The sequence below is a fragment of the Carettochelys insculpta genome, chromosome 1 (genome assembly GCF_033958435.1).
Source record: "Carettochelys insculpta isolate YL-2023 chromosome 1, ASM3395843v1, whole genome shotgun sequence".
Taxonomy (NCBI): Eukaryota; Metazoa; Chordata; order Testudines; family Carettochelyidae; genus Carettochelys; species Carettochelys insculpta.
In genome coordinates this window covers 302576935-302597018 of record NC_134137.1, presented here as the reverse complement: position 1 = coordinate 302597018, position 20084 = coordinate 302576935, and the positions used below count along the sequence as shown (strand labels likewise).

Below are 20084 nucleotides of genomic sequence, written 5' to 3'. Positions count from 1 at the left end.
GCATGCACAGGGTCTGCAACCAGTTGTCGGCTCTGTGTATCTTGTGCTGTTTAGTGCAAGTGTGTCTGAGAGGGGCCCTTTAAGGGAGCAGCTTGCTGTTGCCCCGGAAGTGCTAGTCCGCACTGTGACCCTGTCTGCAGCTGTTCCAGGCACCCTTATTTCAATGTGGGCCGCTTTGGTGTGTAGACGCTCCCCTGTAGCGCCTACTTCGATGTAGTGCTGCCCAACGTCGACGTTCCAGCCCTAGATGCTATTCATCGAAATAGCTTCTGTCGATTTCGATGTAGCATGCCCGTGTAGATGTAGCTATTAAGGTGTATACAAGATGGAAGAAGGATGTGTGTACAAGCCCCAGCCTACAACTGTGATCATTTCTTATTGCTTCTCTCTTCCCCACCACTCACACAGTGAATCCCATCTCACCTCTTGTTTTGTCCCATTTTCTCACTGTTCTTCATCCTTCCTATGTCTGGAATTTCCTTCCTATCCCAGCATACCAGATACCCACCCCCTTTCAAATCCCTCCTCAATATTCACTTCAACTGGGAATCCCACAAACTAAACCACATCAATAAAATGTGGTGCATTCTTTATATTTAAATTAAAAGCACATGTAAAACAGTAACTTCTTCTAATCAGATGGTTGAAATTTATCATCCAGATGCTAAGTTACTCAGCTTTTTTGACTGCAAGGTCTTAGAGATGGACCGTGAATTCTTCAATAATTTGGTGCCACATGGACTAAAGGTTCCTAAAAAAATTATACACAGCCACTGTTCAGAAAGATCATTAATGTAAAAATAACAAGACCACCTTGATAAGGTCCTGGAAATGCAAACAGAAAATTGGGTTTTAAAGGGATAAACAGATTCAATTAAAAGTTACAGCCCATTGTTTTTGAAATCTTGAGACAGATCCTCATCTAAGCTGCAGAAATGTTATGCCAGTCTGGGAGTGCCTACCCACCTGGCTTATGAGGCCACTTGAAGATTCCCCATATTTAGAACAATCCATGGGTGCAATGAGGCAGACAGGCACCAAGGTGGGGCAAACCACTCTGCACTGGTAGCAGGGTTAGGCAAAGTGAATTGTAAAACTGCCACTGACTCTAATGGGAGCAGAACTGGGCCAAACAAGAGAGCTTTGGAAAATCCCAACCTTACATATTGTTTATACTTGTTAACAATTCATTGCTGGTATAAACACAGACCTTGGATGAAGGGCTGTTTAAAAGCTATCCCTAAAGACTTTTCATAGATGGTGAGTGCTTATATGGTTTGCAAGAAGTTAAGACACAAAATGGGTGAAGTGATCTCTTTTATTTGCCTAACTTCTGTTGGCAAGAAAGATGAAATTTCACGCACAGAAGTTGATCCAATAAATAGTATTATTTCACTGTGTCTATAATATACTGGGACTGACATTGCTACAACACAACTCCATTCCATAAGTTAAATTTTTATTTCCTTGTGTCATGTTCTTGACATATTCCTGCTGTGTCTCAGATTTTGGAAATATAATCACTCATTCTTTAAAGCAAACAGAGAATGTATCAGCTTTTAGAATTATGTCTTCTAAATTCACTTGTATTTTTTTTTCATTTCTTGCCACCAGCTATAGGATATTTGTAAGTTATTTTGTCTACAAATTTTATTGGCAACTGTCTCCATAAGCATTTGGACTCCATTTCTGTTCTATTGACTAGCCCAGTCTATTTTTCATCTCATCTTCAATCATCTGTCTTTACGAGCATGGAGATAATGACCATAGATAGTTTATGTACCAGTTGATGTTCCAGGTTCAAGCTATAATAATTGATAGCAATGTTTATGAAGCAGAATTAGCAAGTGAGACTGATGCACGCAGTTCTTGCTGATGGTCTCAGGCAATTACCATATGATGACCCTCCTCCCCTGGATATTAATATTTCAAAGCTATCTTACTTACAGCCCAGCTTTTTTTCTACTCGATACTGCAAAAGGAGCCATAATTCTGTTTGTGACATCAGTCTTTATCAAGAAAATGATGAGGATCCCACAGAAAGCACTACTGAGTTACCTTAGGAAGAGATACAGGGTCTAAGAGAAAAGCCTTCTTTGCCTATGAATATTTCCAATAATTAGCAAATATGGCAAAACTTATAAATATTCAGGAAGATGAATGGATTTGTGCTTTTAGAATAATACTAATTTAAAAGAATTCAACTGTACACATGATGGCCCTCTGTTTGAAATAGGAGAAAATAAAACTAACAGAAAACAAACTAAAGTATTATTCTTGCCATTATAATGTTCCAGCCAGTCTGTATTTTGACAGATAACATTAACCAGGAGTCATTAGCAATAATGAAGTTTATAGTTTATACCGGGCAACCAGCTTTTCTTGTGTCATATAAAAGCAAATAAATTCTGTGAATATGAGATTCTGAAAAAAGAGGAGGGGAAGAACAGAAGATTATTGCTTCAGACAGTTACTGTAGATTCTATTTCCTGGGGCATGACTGCAAACAATATTTCATCTTTATTTTCTATTTTTAACCTTTAAGAATACTTTAGTGTCCATGCTCAAGCCATGCCTCTTTATTTCCATATGTTGTAGTTTTTCTATAGTCTGCACACCGAAGTGGATCTGTCCCATGAAAGCTCACCTAATAAACTATTTTGCTAGTCTTTAAAGTGCTACTTGACTGCTTTTTGTTTTGACTATATAAAATGCACTTAACTTTGTTTTACTCTATTTAACATAAATTAAAGAGGATAATTTAAGACTGATATACAGCTCTAGCACCAGAACAGGGTATGGGACCTTACCACTGTACAGTGGTTAACTAGCATGGGGGTGGAAATAGACATGCAACCAAGGAGAAATATCAACTGCAATTATTATACATCACTGATTTTAGTGGGAGCTGCAGGTCCTCAGCACATCTAAAAAAATCAAGATCTACTATTCAGGTGCCCAATAAATATTTGCTGAACCCCATGAGAATCCTTACCATAGACTTCAACAGGCATCGGATCAAGCCCTAAGGTTTAATTAAGAATATAGGTGTCTAATGATAGACACACAAGATTGAAAGATTTTACATCGAACTTTAGATTAGTTATGTAAGACCTGATGTCCTAACCGCTTGTGTGATTCATTTTTCAGTAGCATTGTAGAATTCCACGGTTATCCATTTTATCTTAGAAATTGGAAACAGAAGATCCTCCTATAGCACATCACCATGCCCAATGTAACAGAAAACTTAATATTCTAAAATATTATCCTAAAAATTGATGTCAAATTATAGCTTTATTGAAGTCATGGAGATCTCACAACTTCCACCATCTATGATTTGGCAGTATATTCATGAGAATAGACCCTTATTTCTTGAATAGTCTCAATGAAAACACAAAGGCAACATAAGTAGTAAGAAAAAAGTTGTGTACCATGCTTTTCTAGCCATGTTAGTCCCAAAATATGAGAGAGAGAATGTGGGTAAGGTAGAGGAGTCCTCTGTAAGGTCAAAAGCTTGTCTTGGCCAGCAACAGAAGTTGGTCCAATAAAAGACATTATCTCACCGACCTTGTGTCTCTCTAGAGAGAGAAGAGCGAGAATTCACCATCCAAAAATTTCTAATCATAGTAGGACATGGGTGTTGCATGTCTTCATTATAGCTAATGAAAATTAAATAATTTAAAAAAGACAAGCTAAATCTACACTTATTACAAGATCTCAAAGAGTGATTTTCAATATAGAACTTGGTGCTGACCTGGTAGCCATCATTCCTATCCAAATAATATCTGAAATTCTTGACACACAAATTACCAACCTCGTATGATGCTGTCTAAATGGGTCTTCCCTTATTTTGTGCTCCTGTCTTTTTTGTTTTTTCACTCTATTCCATATGATATTTGACTTGGGCACAATTTCTGCAACTAGCAACAATCGGCCGAAGCTGAGCAGGAAAGGAGAGTGTGGAACGTGGGAGGCAATCAAAAGTATGGCCTCAGTGTAATAATTAACTTTGACTTATTTCTTTTTTTCTAATATCTTTGTATACCCAAAGAAGTTCTTGCCATTTCTTCCTTTACTGATGAACAGTTAGACTACCAACAAAGTTCCCTAAGCTGCACCCCATTAAAGCTTAATATTGGTCAATCTGTATTCTCTGGCTCAATAAAGAAAGCCAGTTATATTTTCCTTCCTGAATTTTCCCTTCTCTCGTCCACACAAGCCAACATTTCCAAATGATTCCTTATTAAATACACTTGACAAAACCCCTTCAGTAAAAGATAGACTGATAATTGTTAGTGAAACTGAAGCCTGAAGCGCACTTGTAAATATATTAATAACCCATTTAACACTACGATGCACTACATCAGAAGTACCATCATATTTTTAATGTGGGAAATGGACATTTTAAATTGTCTTCTATGATAGACTACTGTAGTGCTGGAAAAACAAGATGTGATGTCAGGCACACGCAAGTCTACAACGCTAAGATATTTTGACCATTGCAATGTGAACATGACACTTCAGAGTTCAAGTTTTCTTAAAGTGTACTTTTGAACATCTGTGTACAGTAAAACAGAAAGAGATCTTTGGGCAGATTCTAATCTTGGTTACTCAGTGTAAAACCAGAGTAAATCCTGATGACAGTGGAGTTACACTAGGGAAAATCCGAGATCAAAATCTAGACCTTTTTTAAATAAATGGCAAAGATCCAACAACAGCACACTATAACATATCAAAACTAATATGGGATTATGGATTTTTGAATAAGCTCTTTTTGAGAACAACTGCATAGCACAACCATCTGTATTTTCTATACTCTGGCAAAGTTGCTGATACTCAGTTGGAATGATCCTCAGCACGTGCAAATTATAGTTCTATTGAAGTCATGGAGCTATCAGAACTTCCACCATCTATGAATCGGCAGCATATTCCTAAGAATAGACTCTTATTTCTTGAATAGTCTCAATGAAATCATAAGGACAGCATAAGTAGTAAGGCAATAGTCAACAGACCCTTCTTCGCCACATTCAAATGGCAATAAATTTCATTTTACTACAACACCAAAACAAAGTCATCATGGCAGGTGTTTCAAACTTGCATCAGCATCTCTATTCTCTGCCATCAGATTGCACCAAACTAAATCATTTAAACACAATGATGATCTTACCTTTCTAAATTAATCCTTTACTAATGATTCCAAAGAACAGTTGTTCAATATTGTATCTTCAGCAAGATATTTTTATGCATGATATCCAGTTAACCACAGTGATAATATAGCACTCACTAATAAACCATGACATGATGGACATTACAAACACACTTCTATTATAAACAGATGGACGCAAGCAGCCATCTAGATCTGGAGTTAGATTTCTATCTCCACCAACATTTGGGGTGTTCAGAATGGCACTTAGCGACTGAAAAGATGAGTTCTAATAACAAACTCTTCACTTCTCCGTAACTTGAATTACATATACAACTTACACAAAAATGTCATGCCATATTTTCAGCTTAATGAAATGTCTGCTTAAAAGTTCTGATTAAAATTTAGACCGGGGTCAGCAAACCCCGGGTGCCAGCTGGGTGCCAAGAATGGCACATGAGCAGATTTCCATTGGCACATAAAGTGGGAGCTCAGACCCTCCCCCACCCAGCAGCCATGCCACCTGTAGATTAAAGACTGGCTAATGCTACCAACCACCCCCTGAACAATAAAGCTCTGCATCTGCCTTTATTTATTAATGAAGCTGTTGTAAGTAGAACTATTAGTGACTTTAAAAAGTATCACCAGCATTCAGACTGTACACAGAAGTCAAAAGGTCAGCACTCTGCTTCAGAAGGGTTGTTGACCCCTACTTTAGACTGTTCTCTACAGTTTTCTAGATAAGGGTTGTCATCCAAAGCCCAGTGTAATCAATGGAAGTCTTTCAAGATGCCTTCACTGGGCCTCACCTCAGGCCCAGTCTACTCTCAGATTACAATAATAGAACTACACTTCATACATTTTAAAAACTTTTTTCCTATTCCCCTTAACAGCAGCAGAACAAGCTGCAGAATGCAAGTAACAGTCAAGAAATACATTCCGGCTGCCTAACTAAACATTCATTTTGTTCTCTTCTTCCACCATGGTCTTTTTGCGCCCTTTTCCTAAGCTCCTTTCATGGCAAGAGCTCTCTCCTCATCCTGTCTTACCAAACATTCTGCCCGTCTTTAATCCAATCACTCTTAACATACATTTCTTCAACAATTTTTTACAACTTTGATTTTTAAAAAATAGGAGTCTCTAGCACTTCAGGATTTAGAAATTCTACGTCTCTTCGATAAAGGAACCTTGCACAGATTCAGACATACTGCTTCACTCAAATACAATGTTAAAAATCAGTTTGTGACCTCTCTTTGATTTAACGGTTTTAATATTTTCATGAGTCAGCAATGCAGTCTGTAGCCCTGATCCTCACTCCTGTAAATTATAATGAATGTTGACATCTGCACAGAGCCCTTGGAGGTCTTAGTGCAAGGATGAGAGTGTACCATTATTTAGAATTGTATCACTTCCTTTACATAGCAAGCATATATTTATTTGTTTTTTTCATTAAAAAGTTTTCTATTTAGACAACTAAATATGATCATAGAACTATCAGAAATCTTATAAACAGGCAAAGATTACTCCCCCTTATGTTACAAATATTATAATGCAGAGAACTAGATGTTTATAGGCACCTCTAAATATTTATGTCCAGTTTAAGCCTGATTCCTCTAAATGTGCTTTCTTCTGGTAAAATAGTACTGTAATGATATAGGTGCATTTACTGGGCCAGATTCTCTACAGCTTTGTACACTGTATGACCATTTACAGCTCTACAAAACAAGTGCAAAATGCTGCCAAATTAGAATCTTCCATTCATTTATTCTAGTGGCAATAATTTGCAACCACTTTATGGAATACTTTAAATCTGTGCAAGGCAGTACAGTAATCAAGACCAGTGTGCTATATACGTATCCGTGAACAGACCATTTTAGCACAATTATCAGAATAATTATATTTTACAAATCTTACTCATTTTTATCAGTGAAAAAACTCCAAGTCCTTCTGACAAACACACATTGGCCAAGAAAGTACTAGCTTAAAGCAACAATTCATTGATCTCACTTTTTTTTTAAGCTCTAGGAGTATACAGGAAAGCATTACCTTTTCTCATCAAGAAATAAAATCATTGACTTCTGCTATAGCGTTTCTGTTTACTTAAGCACTTGTATGTATGCCAGGATATCAGTATCAGATCTGGAAAACTACTGAAAGTGTATTATTGAGCCAGATTTTTGTTCTTAATGTCTGTTTTAAAAATGGACAAAACTTTTTTTAAGATGGAAAGTTGCTGTAAATTTAAAGAGTCAACAATATCATGAATAGGGTCAGATTCTCCCTGAATATCATGGCGATTTTACATCTTACTACTAGTGCACAGAAATACTAAAACTGGTTGTAGCTAGCCATGGGAGGCTCACCCTAGACCATGGGGATCTTCTGTTAGCAGATACCTGGCAGAGTGGTATTTACGCTACCCACTCTCCCAGTTGTAGAAATAGGAGTATGGCTTGAAAAGGGGTACAGCCAATTCTTCTCTGCACCCTAATTATGTCAGGGATTCAAGTGAGCCTTTTGTGCCCATTGGCAACTATCACAGGTTTAAGCTGTTCAAATTTCCCATCCCAGCATTCCTGAGGGGCTGGTCCAGTGTTGTGTAGTTTCTGGCAATGCAATAATGGGTTAATTTCTAAGTAAGCCATAGAAGAAGTGAATTGTTAACGTACAGTATACACTTGTTTGAAGGAAATGAAGGGGCCACCAGCTTTCCTAGGCATTAAATATTGGCATCTCAAAAATACATTGCTATTTAAACATAATATACAAATATGACACTAAATGAGATCTATCATGTGATATCATACTATCATTATTACAAATCCTATTAACAACAGAATGAGGAATTCAGCTAAGACTAATAGTCCATCTAGTTCAGTATCTTGTTTGTCTTGCCCTTACTGACTAAATCAAGCGTACAGAATACTTTTTGATGGGGTGGGGCATTCCAATGGTTTAGTAAGTGATCAAGGACCACATTTTTCTATAAAGGGTATGCAGGTACTGGGATGGAGGCTAGGTACAGAAGGGATGGGGGGATAAGGGCCTAGAGTCTGCCAAGGAGTTTGGTTAAAGGAGGGAGTTGTGACCTGAGGCAAGATATTGGCGTGCTGGGTCCAGGAGGGGCTGTGTGTGCAGAAGAGAATTCTGACCAGGGCGGTGGGGAATGAGGGGTAGGAGAGGGTGCAGGAACTGGGAGGGAGTTAGGGTGTGACTCCAGAGGCAGGAGGCACTTACCTAAGCAGCTCAAGGCCAGCAGCACTCTCAGATAGAATTCCCTTCCTCCCAGCCCACCCACTGTTCAGTGTGGCCAGAAACTAACCAATGGAAGCTGAGAAATTGGGCTGCTCTGCCTCACCAACAGCAAAATCTCAGCTCCCATTGGCCAATTTATTGCCAATAGGAACTGAATGATTTTGCTAAGGGGCAGCGCACGTAAACAACCAATGGAAGCTGAGAGATTTTGCTGGGGACAAGGACAGTACCTGAAATTCTCCCCTCTCTGCAACTATAGAGGCCAGCAGGGCTGGACTAAAAGGCTTGGAGAGCCAGACCTAGCCCACAGACCGTATCTTGCCCAGCCCTGGACTAAATACGTCAGAGTACCATGCAATCCTACAAGGCATTGTTTGGAAATTCCTTCCAAAATCCCAGGAAGTTAGGGTGGAATCCAGGAATGCACTTCATGCTGCAATGCCGAGAATCGTGGCACACAACTTCTACGGGGGGAAAAAGAAAATCACAGGAATAATACTGTGATCTACGAAGCTGAATTAGGTGCTTAGACTCCCCTGACAATGTGTGAGGAAAGATAGGCACTTAAGCCTGTAATCCACAAATCCAACATGCCTAAACTAGCCAATGGGACATGCAAAGGACAAGAGTGTGACTGAACCCCCAGACCTCTCAGAAATAGTGACTTATGTCACCTTAGTGATCCAGGAAGAAGCAGCCAGTGCCTGGAGTCAAGCAGCTCTGTTGCATAAGCCACTTCTTGAGGGACTAACTTAGGCAATTGCTGTACTCCACACAAAAGAGGGAAGGAGGAAGGAGATGGCACTCATGATGCCCTGCCCCCTCTCTCCCTCCCACAACCTTTAGCTGAGCTCTTAAAACACTTGTCTGGGTTATGAAAGGCTCACATGCAACTCCCCCATTTCTGCCCAAGAGAAAGAACAATTAGTAGACATGTGGGTATCCACTTTATATTTGCATCCCTTTATGTGGGCATCTGTGGACTAGTTCTGCAAACGGCAGCATGGCTGAAGAAATAAATTTTATAGCAATGAATGGCTCTGACAGTAAGAACCCTGTGAGCAGCTGTGAAGAACTGCAGCACAGATCTTCCACATGCCCTGGGTGGAAGCTTGGTGAAGGGAGTGATTTAGGCACCATGCCCAGGGCAGTTGGAGGGTCCACCACAGCTCTCACTGTAGCCAGGGTGCAACTCCAAGCTGCCCTCCCACCCCAGCTGGATCTGAGGCAGGGAGAGGTATGCTGCATCTGCAGGGAGCATGGATGAGGAACAGGGTAGAGGAACAGGGACTTTGGGTGGGGGCTATTCATACCCTCCACCCACCTCCCCACATCTGCCAGCCTGGCTCTCCCCAACCTGGCTACAGCTGGGGAAGGAGGTAGCACAGATAGCCTGCCCACGGTAAGAGCCAGGCAGGCAGCTGTAAGGGAGCTGCAACATATCCTCCCCAGGCTGCTCCACAGGTCTCTACCTACCCCCATTCCAGACAAGTGAGAAAACCCAGCAGGAACTTATGTTGGATCCTCCACTTGTGTGTGGTTCAAGGGTTGCAGGGGGCAGCAGGCAGGGAGATGAATGTGTCTTTGCATCTCAGGCTACCCACTCAACTGAGGGCAGGTGGAAAGTCCATGTAGCCTCCATGCAGGCTCCCCACAGATGTCCACGTGACTCTCCATGACAGGGCATCTCAGAGCTTCAGCCCAGGCCCCAGCATTGAGCCCTGCAAACCTGCCAATAATTTTTGCAGCTCAGATGCACACACACATTTGTGCATCCACACAGGGCTCTGTGGACTAGAACTTGGGTCTCTCCCCTCTCTGGAGTGTGCTCTAACCACTGAAATCGGAGCAACTCCAGTAGGGGCTCCATCAATCTCTTCTGTTGAAGAGTAGAAACAAAACCTAGTTGTAGGCACTCTGCTAACCATCTGGGTGGCATCGGAAACTCTCCTGAGCAGCCTCACACACTACTTACTGGGAGCACAGACCCAAACTCCTTTCCTCAGAATCTCCTACCTCCAATGTGGGTGCTCTAACCCCTGGACTTCAGAGTCACTCTCTTTCACTCTCTCAATGACAGAGAGAAATGGAAGAGGTGACTGATAAAGCAAGTCAATGGGAAAGCCTGGAATTTAACCCTGTCTTCTAGACCAGCAGGTCAGTGCCTGACCCACTGGAACACATGGCCTCAGTTAAAGGGATACTGTCAATTTAACATTTAGTGTTTGTAAGTAAAGAATATTCAGAAATCCCAGCCCATGAAAATTCTGTCCATTGTACATGTTTCATTTCACTTTTGTGGCATGTAGCTATCTTTCAGGTTGGTATTTTCAAGACCTTTGTAAATGCAAGTGAAGAATAGCTCAGTGGTTTGAGCATTGGCCTGCTAAATCCAGGGTTGTGAGCGCAATCCTTGAGAGGCCCATTTAGGGATCTGGGGCAAATAAATTTAAAAAAAAAAATCTGTCAGGGATGGTGATAGGTCCTGCTGTGAATGCAGGGTACTAGACTATGACCTCTGAAGGTCCCTTCCAGCACTATGAGATATATGTATCTCCATGGCTGTGTGTACACTAGCCCCTTCCTTTCAGAAGGGGCCTGGTAATGAGCCACATTGGCAGATGCTAATGGGGCACTGCCATAAACATGCAGCGCCTCATGAGCATAATGCTGGCTGCATGCGGTTCGAAAATGCCGCTTTCAAATCGCGTGCTGCCCACATAGATGGGGGCCTTTTGAAAGGACCCCGGGACTTCGAAATCCCCTTCTATTTTGTTTTAGGAAGAAGGGGCTTTCAAAGACCAGGGGAGCCTTTCGATAGGCCCCCATCTACACAAGCAGCACGCAATTCGAAAGTGGCATTTTTGAACTGCACGTGGCCAGTATTATGCTAATGAGGTGCTGTATATTTATGGCAGTGCCTCATTAGGACCTGTCGATGTGGCTAGTTACCATGCCCCTTCCGAAGGAAGGGACTAGAGTAGATGCAGCCCATATTTATAAAAAATTTCTGACCCCAGGTAAGCAGATTTGAGAGACTGTGACCTGCCAGAGGAGCTACTCCTTAACAATCCTGGAGGACAAGGAGTTGGCTAGACCAGAAGTATCTCCTTCCACAGAGGGAAAAGAAAATTCAGCATGAGATTTTGGACCTTCAAATCAAAAGGAAAAAGAAAATAACAAAACCCAACAATTCAACCCACTGGTAGATATTACCATTCACTGTTGTTAAGGGGAATTCACACACATTTTTGTCTGTTATAACTCAGCTTTAATGGCTTTTAGAAAGAGGCAGACATTTTTATTAACTCTGACATCTCCTTATATGATGAGCGTAGCCATAATCCCTTCTTTTCACTTAGACTCCTGCTGTTTCATACAATATCTAATTTAAACTCTGTAGTTGCATTGCAGTATAATAAAAAGTGGAACTCTAATATTTATATATGAAGTAGAAATACCAGCATAATCATTCACTACATGAATACATTGTCTTCACTTTGAAGATTTAAAATGCTATATGGTTTCTACTTCTTGTGTTAACCCAGGCCAGGGGTCTGCCACCTGAGGCTCTTTAAGGACATCTCTGTGGCTTCCAACACCATAATTGCAAAGTAAAAAAAAAAAAAAAAAAACACTCCTAATTTTTGACGAACAGTGCATGTCCTGCAGTATACGTGTATCCCATTACAAAGCATTGTGTGCGCTGTTCTTAAAATAGTGGTTACAAAAAGCATGGTTTGGTATTATGTGTTAAGGACTGTCTCATATTCACGTGCATTGCAGCTCTTGAATTATTGAGTTTTTTACTGAATTTAAAAGAGTCTCTTCTTGCTATTTTGATTGCTGACCCCGGCCCCAGGCTCCTTCCTCTCACTCAATGGGCTTGTCTACACTAGCTCCCTACTTCAAAGGGAGCATGAGAAGTAGAGTGTTGGGAGTTTATTAATGAAGTGCTGTGGTGCATTTGCAGCATTTCATTAAGCAAATTCCCGCCCAACGGTAACTTCGAAGTGCTGGCTCATGTCTAGCTGTGGCTCACCTGCCGCTACTTCAAAGAGCCAGGGGTACTTCGAAGTCCCTTTACTCCTCAAAATTGCCGTGAGGGGCAAATTGCTTAATGAAGCCCAATGTGGAAAAAGTCTTTGACTGAGAGATTGGGCCCTTATTAAAAGGTAATTTCCAATGAACATAAATATTTGCTACCTACCAAGCACAAAACGTGCTACAGGGAACAGCAAGCACATGAGTAATATTGGTGACATGGATAACTTACTGAAGTTGTGTAAGGCTCTTACACTAAAGCTGTATAATAGAAGCTTAAAGCAGAGGCAGGTAGTTAAAATCTTCAGAAGATGGGTTACCTGTTCAGAAGGTTAATTTGTATTGCTATGTTTCACTTAGTTATTTCTACATTCTCTGTTGCCCAGTTTGGTTACAAATCACTTGGTGTAAAAAAATGAAATCAGGTGAGTCAGCATTTTGCAAAGTGTGGTCCGCAACCAAGTACTGGTCCTTGGAGAAAAAAATACTGGTCCTTACAAAAAATATACAAATTATTGTGCATGAGCCTATTAATTTGACACATTTTGTATTTTCCCATGCAATTAAGGTAAAAATTAAGTTAGGCACTTGAGGTATTTTATATCCAGATTTATATTATTATGTGCTATTATTATTGTGAATAAATAATCAACAGTGAAACTGTATTCATTTTTTTTTTTTATAATATGTGTTTTTTTATTTTTTGGGCAGCCAAAAAAGGTAGTAAAAAAAACAAGTTCCAACTATATAAAATTTGGGAAACCCTGAGGTGAGCTATCTTGGAAGTGGCTTTGTGAAATAATGTTGTTTGAAGAAGGGTGTAAATCAGGAGTGTATCTAGGTTCAAGTATTTAAAAATGATATTTAAAGTGCATAATAAATTAAAACTGTGACTACAAATTCTAGAAGACAAATATTTTGCTCTTTTCTCCCATCCCTCCATTATGAAGCATTTTCTCTCACTCACTTCTCTCACTTACTGAGTTGCACCAGCTGATGTAACACCCTCACCACCCCCACAATAAAGATACCTGAAAGGTCTGAAAGTTGCACAGCACTACAGTTGTATTTAGGGTTCAATTATTCCTCACAGTTGAGTAAGGACATGCCCAGCATTTCTGAAGGCAATTGCAGAAGCTAGAATAAAAAAATACTCAATATTTTCTCCATTAAAAGAAGCGTAGTTTACTTTTAGTCCACACACACTCTCTAGAGGACTATTTTTGGGGGGAGGGAGTGTGGTTCTTTTTTCCAATCAAGAAGAGTTGGATGCAGCTTTCCCTCAGGAGTCAATTAATAACTCTTCTGAGCAAGAGGGATTTTTCCAGGCTGATGGGAGGTACTCTCTACTGTTTCCATAGCATTCCCAGCTGCTGCTCACCTGTGATCAGTTGTACTTAATTGTGTGAGCCATGGCACCATTAGACTGCTGGGTAAATTCCTCTGTTTATTTTCTATACTACCATGCTGTATTAAATAAAAGCAAAAAAATCAACATTTTAGATAAACTCATGGTCAAGGAGCTGTCTGAAAATCAAAAAGCACGCTATATTTTAGTGAAGCAATAATGTATACTTAGGTGACTGTGCAACAAAGAGACATCATTAGCAATAATAAAAACATTAAGGACTATTATTTACCTTGATAATGATGGAAGCTGAATTACTGTCAAATAGCACTGTACTTCTCTAGCATATCTGCTTTTTTTAATACGTAACTAGTATGTAATGAAGCCCAGAGAATTGTGATAAAGAACTGTTTTGATATTCTAAGCTAACAAACATTTTTCACATTGTAAAAATGTTAATCCAGTGTAAGTTTTCATAATGCGTTGCCATGTAAGTCTCATGGTCAGACAGGATAGACTGAAGCTGAACTGGGGAATCTTTAAAATGTGTCAGAAAGAAAATGGGGGTTGACAGGAAAGGAAAACTGCAGAGCATCAATCAAGTTCAAGACTGAGACCACAATACTAAAATGGCACTCATGTATACAACATTCACATTTATCCAAAATGGCCAAAATTTCCAAATGCTTCATCTTCAAGTAGAGAAAGAATGTGGAAATTTTCAGCCCCAAAATCAAGTTGAACAAGTTATAAACAAAACCAATTTCAGAACAGAAGTTGCAATTCCACTATTCTGCAGGATTCTGAATATTGGAAGACCAATGAAGGTTACAAATTAAAGCCCCATCATGCAAGTACTTATACACATGCTTACATTTACTACGTTATAGAATCCCATTTGTTTTAGTGTTGTTATATATCAGTCTTATTACTGCACTTCATCCCACTGAAACTCACGTGACCACTCAGGGTACAAGATGAACCTCTCTAATCCAGAACCCTCTCGTGTGGCAACATCCACTATCTGGCATGATTTTATTTAGCTGGACAATCACTTATCGTGTAGTGAAGTGCATAAGCATTTGCTGGATCAGAATAAAGAGCAAACTGCAAAAAGACTTAAGCCAATATGAGAAAAAAAGTAGCCAAAGCAGGGTCCTTTGGTCTTTTAAATGTTCGGAGATCATCATACAGTTGTGAACAGATTCTCTCTGCCCTATGTTGATCAGCTGTATGCATCAACTTCCATACCTGCCTCACTCTCAATCTGTACTGTCCCTTTCCTACATCCATTTTAATTTCCATTTAATTCATCCGCTCCTGACCAAGCCCCTCCCCTTCTACACAAAATAAAATATTGTGGCATGTGACATTTGTCCCTAATATACCGTCCTTACTACTTGTGTGTTCCCTCCTACACACCGTCTTCTCTGTTTAAACGGTAAGCTCTCTGAGGCAAGGACCATTTACTACAGTGATTCTCAGCCTTTCCAAACTACCATACCCCTTTGAGGAATCTGATTTGTCTTGAATTGCCCCAAGTAACAAGTTCCCTTAAAAACTATTTGCTTACAGAAATAAAAATACAAAAAAGTGTCACAGTACACTACTATGGAAAAAGATTCTTACTGTTCACACCGTAACCATATAATTATAAAATAAATCAAATTGAATATAAAATATTGTACTTACAATTCTGTGTCTCATATATAGAACAGTATACTGTCACTGTATGAAATTTTAGTCTGTATGCCTTTCCCTAGTGCTTTTTATGCAGCTTTTTTTAAAACCAGGAAAACATCTAAGGTTGATCTCCATGTACTTCCAAGGGGAACTCATACTACTGGTTGAGAACCACTAGTCTACTACCGCAAGTTTAGCTGTGTGTGTAGGCAGAGCACAGCATAATGGGCTCCCATTTTTATTTGCCCCTTAGACACTACCTAATATATTTAATTAGTAATAATTGAGAAAAGTGTTTGCAAGATCAGGGTCTAAGACTGCAGAAACCATTTCTCAACAGAGCTCTCTAATTTTCTGTCTCAGTGAAATCCTATCCTCACTGAAGTCAATGATAAAACCCTTATTGACTTTAATAGGGCTGGGATCTCATCTCCTGTACTGCACTTATATTTTGAAATAGTGTTATAGCGAAATTTCTATAGTGCATATACTCTTTGTAGGTGACAGACACCTTTGTGGTAGAATATGCTGTTCAGTAATAGGTTATATTCACTTAAAGTTCCACTATAGCTCCTCCTCAAAGCTATACATTTTGCACCTACTGTATTTCAATACCCTATATGTAATCAGTTAACATTTCAAATCAAAGTGAACAGCTTCAAATCAACATTAAATCAATTATTGTCTCCAACTAGGCAAATTTGAAATGTAGTCTGTTCTTCCAATGAAATTGTGGAGAAAGATTGAAATGTTGAGTAAAAACAATAATTTGTTTATTCCCAGAGGTAGTAAACTAAAAAAAAAAAAAATGTTTCACAACAACCTGTTTGCACCGTATTTTGTAGATAAGCATCATGATGTAACTACTAAATATGACAAAATGGTCAGGACATCATAGCCGCGTCTACACGTGCCGGCTACTTCGAAGTAGCCGCGCCAACTTCGAAATAGCGCCCACCACGTCTACACGTGGCGAGCACTATTTCGAAGTTGAAATCGACATAAGGCGGCGAGACGTCGAAGTCGCTATCCTCATGAGGAGATAGGAACAGCTCCCTACTTCGACGTCAGGGCACATGTAGCCGATCCGCATCCCGCAACATCAAAATAGCGGGGTCTGCCATGGCGGCCATCAGCTGAGGGGTTGAGAGATGCTCTCTCCAGCCCCTGCGGGGCTCTATGGTCACCGTGTGCAGCAGCCCTTAGCCCAGGGCTTCTGGCTGCTGCTGCTGCAGCTGGGGATCCATGCTGCATGCACAGGGTCTGCAACCAGTTGTCGGCTCTGTGGATCTTGTGCTGTTTAGTTTAAGTGTGTCTGGGAGGGGCCCTTTAAGGGAGCAGCTTGCTGTTGAGTCCGCCCTGTGACACTATCTGCAGCTGTTCCTGGCACCCTTATTTCGATGTGGGCCGCTTTGGTGTGTAGACGCTCCCCTGCAGCGCCTACTTCGATGTAGTGCTGCCCAACGTCGACGTTGAACGTCGACGGCACCAGCCCTGGAGGACGTGTAGACGTTATTCATCGAAATAACTTATTTTGGTGTCGCTACATCGAAATAAGCTATTTTGATGTAGCATTCACGTGTAGACATAGCTCATAGGTTGTAAACTATTCAATAACAGAATGGTCCACACAAATGCCACGTTTGCAAGATTCACAAGGGCCAAACAACATACAAATCTTAATTATCTTAGAAATTATAATACTTTTTCTTCTCTACAGTTAAAGAACCAAGATTCGCCCAACTAGGTCGAACAATTAAACATATTAGCTTGGCATTTATAAAATCAATCCCTCCAAACAATCAATTAGAAAAAAAACACGACTCAGGATTTTTCAATTTCAAAAAAGGAAGCTAGATAGTACAAGCGTGAAACCATTTGTTTGGGATTTTTTTCTGTTTAATTATATTAATAGCATGTTGCCCCATATGTACAAAATAATTCACAACATAATGATCTAAACAAACACCTAGCTAACCTATTGGTTGAAAAACATCTGGGTTTTTTTTCAAAATGTAAGCAAAAAGTCCCCTCATACATTATAAGATACATGTTTTCATGCAATTTGGGTGGATTGTATAGCACTGCCAGGAATCACCATTAGTATCCTGGAGCATGTATATCCACTACCATTTCTCTAATAATTTAGATTGCCAGTCTTCAGTATGGGTAAGGGGTGAATCATGAACACAGTCTTTACAATCATATTTCCCACACTTCTACTTTGCATCTACACTACATTCCCCTTTCAGATGGGGTACACAAATGACGGAGATCAAAAAAGCAAATGAAGTGCTGATTTACAAATCTCATGCTTCATTTGCGTGATCTCTTCTGATCATGTTTCCAGAAGAGACTTTTTCCAAAAATAAAAACAGCTGTGTGGACAGGGTTTCTTTGGGGGAGAAAAAGCCTGTTTTTGAAAGAACCCTTCCTATTTTGTTTCAGGATGAAGGGTTCTTTCAAAAACATTTTTCCCCCCGCGACGGAACCCCATCTACATGGATGTTTTTGCTTTCAAAAAAGTCTCTTCCGGAAACGCAATCAAGCAAGACTATGCAAATAAAGCACAAGATTTGTAAATCAGTGCTTAATCTACATTTTTGATTTTCCTCATTTGCATTCCTACTCCAAAAGGGGAATGCTGTGTAGCCATAGCCCTACAGTGTAGGGATACCTAACACAAACACACACAAAAAAAAAGAGTAATGTAGCACTTTAAAGACTAGCAAAATATTGGGTGATGAGATTTAAGGGGGCAGACGAAAGCTCACCACCTAGTAAATTATTTCAGTAGTCTTTAAAGTGCTGCACAACTGCTTTTTCGTTTTGTGACTATAGCGACTAATACGATTACCTCCCTGTGACCAATACAAAGACTGCATATAGCTCCTCTAACCTGCATTCCTTACTGAATGCTCTGCAGTGCCGTTGTAGGTTCAGACCGACAGAATCTCCTCTCAGTTGCAGATCCCTGGCATGGGTTGCATCTAGTAGAGGTTCTATCCATATCTGCATCTTTTCACATGCTTTTATCGGGAATCAGAACAACTTGAGGCAAAGAGGAGGAGTTTAATTTCCTACAGACTACAGAATTTCCAGTACTATAATGGGACCAGTGGCCAAACCCCACCACCCACCACTGGAAACAAATTCTCTCCCCCATCATCCTCAACAGCTTCCCACATGGACCCCTCATTATCTTTCTCCTCAACTGATGCCTACCACGTTCTTCTCCCAATCTCAGAGCTGCCTGCCCCTCCCAGCTACCAACAGCAATTATGGGCAGTGCCGTGCTCTGAAGACCCTCAAGTTCCAGTCACATCTCTCAGACAACAAAAAACTGTGAGACCAGAGAAAACCCATCTTTACCACATGATATATTACCAACCTTGGGGCAAGATCTAATTTGCAGATTTTGGCTGAGGGTGGCTTTTGTTTGGGCTTTTTGCTTTTCCTAGTTTTGTTTTTATTTGATTACAAATATAACCTTTTGTTAACAAAAGCAAACAATGTTTTAAAGATTTTGAAAAATGTCAAAGTAACATAAAAAAAGCTTATGTTAAAATAAGGCATATTGGTAACTTTTTCTCCTATTTTTTATATTCCATTTTCAATCACATCACATCACAGATAGGATAGTGCAACATACTTACCATCTGTAAACTAATGCAGTAGCTCTACTTGCGGTAACACTAGAAAGCATGTCCTATCTGTAGCAAGGCATGCCTTTCTGGACTTGACTGAAGTGAATTTTTGATATCACCATCTGTCACTTTGTATTTTGCCCTACTTCTGCCATCAAAGATTTAATAACAATAAACCCTAAAAGTGTCAGGGAGTTTAGAGCAACAGCCAAAAGTATGAGCAGGTGGAGGCCTAGATCTTGTTCCCCTTGAAGTCAACCCTCCAATCTCTTCTATGATGCAATGCTGCGACTTCAGGGCCAGACCATTTACAGTGCTATTGAATCTAATAGGATTTTAGCAATAGACCTCAATGAGAACAGGACTGGCTCCTTAAGGAATGAATGAATGAATACTGTCATTTAATACTGAAGTCACTTTCATTGGTTTCCAGGTTAAGGCTACAGTGAAGATTTTTACAAGTGACGTACCTGGGGCAGTGCTGAATTGAGCTGTCGCTGGAGGGAGTCTCTGTCATAGATGACATCCTGAAGTCGTTGCTGTGCAAGTGACAGGCTTTCTTGAGTCTCTCGAAGGGTGTCAAGGAGCCGGTCCCTTTCATCTAGCATGTTCACCATCAGTTGTTCAAAATGAGAATCCGAGTCTGACCCGCTACTCTGGGACCCCCGTTGACTCATTGGGGTGTCCTCGTTTATCGTGGGCATCACTTCACACATCATTTCTTTAAAATAAAAAGGTAGGGAAAAAAATCTTAGGTCCAAAACATTTAGGGGAACTTCATATGAGAAATTTAATCACAGAACTTTGCTAACGCATTATTGCAGTGCTTCATATCTCAACTTTATGTTGTAACCATCAATCTCACATGGCTGACTGACAGGCAGAAAAAGTAAGTGATCATTTAACATTGGAAAGATTTTTGTATGCACCTTAACTCATGTTAATGCCTTGGCAAAAAATACCA

The 20084-nt window shown here is 40.1% G+C and overlaps 1 protein-coding gene across 1 annotated transcript in view; it reads right to left on the bottom strand.

Moving 5' to 3' along the window:
* Positions 1–19839, bottom strand: part of PPFIA2 (PTPRF interacting protein alpha 2) — a 607969-nt gene extending 588130 nt beyond the window's left edge. The window contains exon 1 of the mRNA XM_074984006.1: positions 19591–19839. Coding sequence (XP_074840107.1) covers positions 19591–19839 — 249 coding nt within the window. The remainder of the gene's footprint in view (positions 1–19590) is intronic.
* Between the last annotated feature and the right edge of the window lie 245 nt (positions 19840–20084).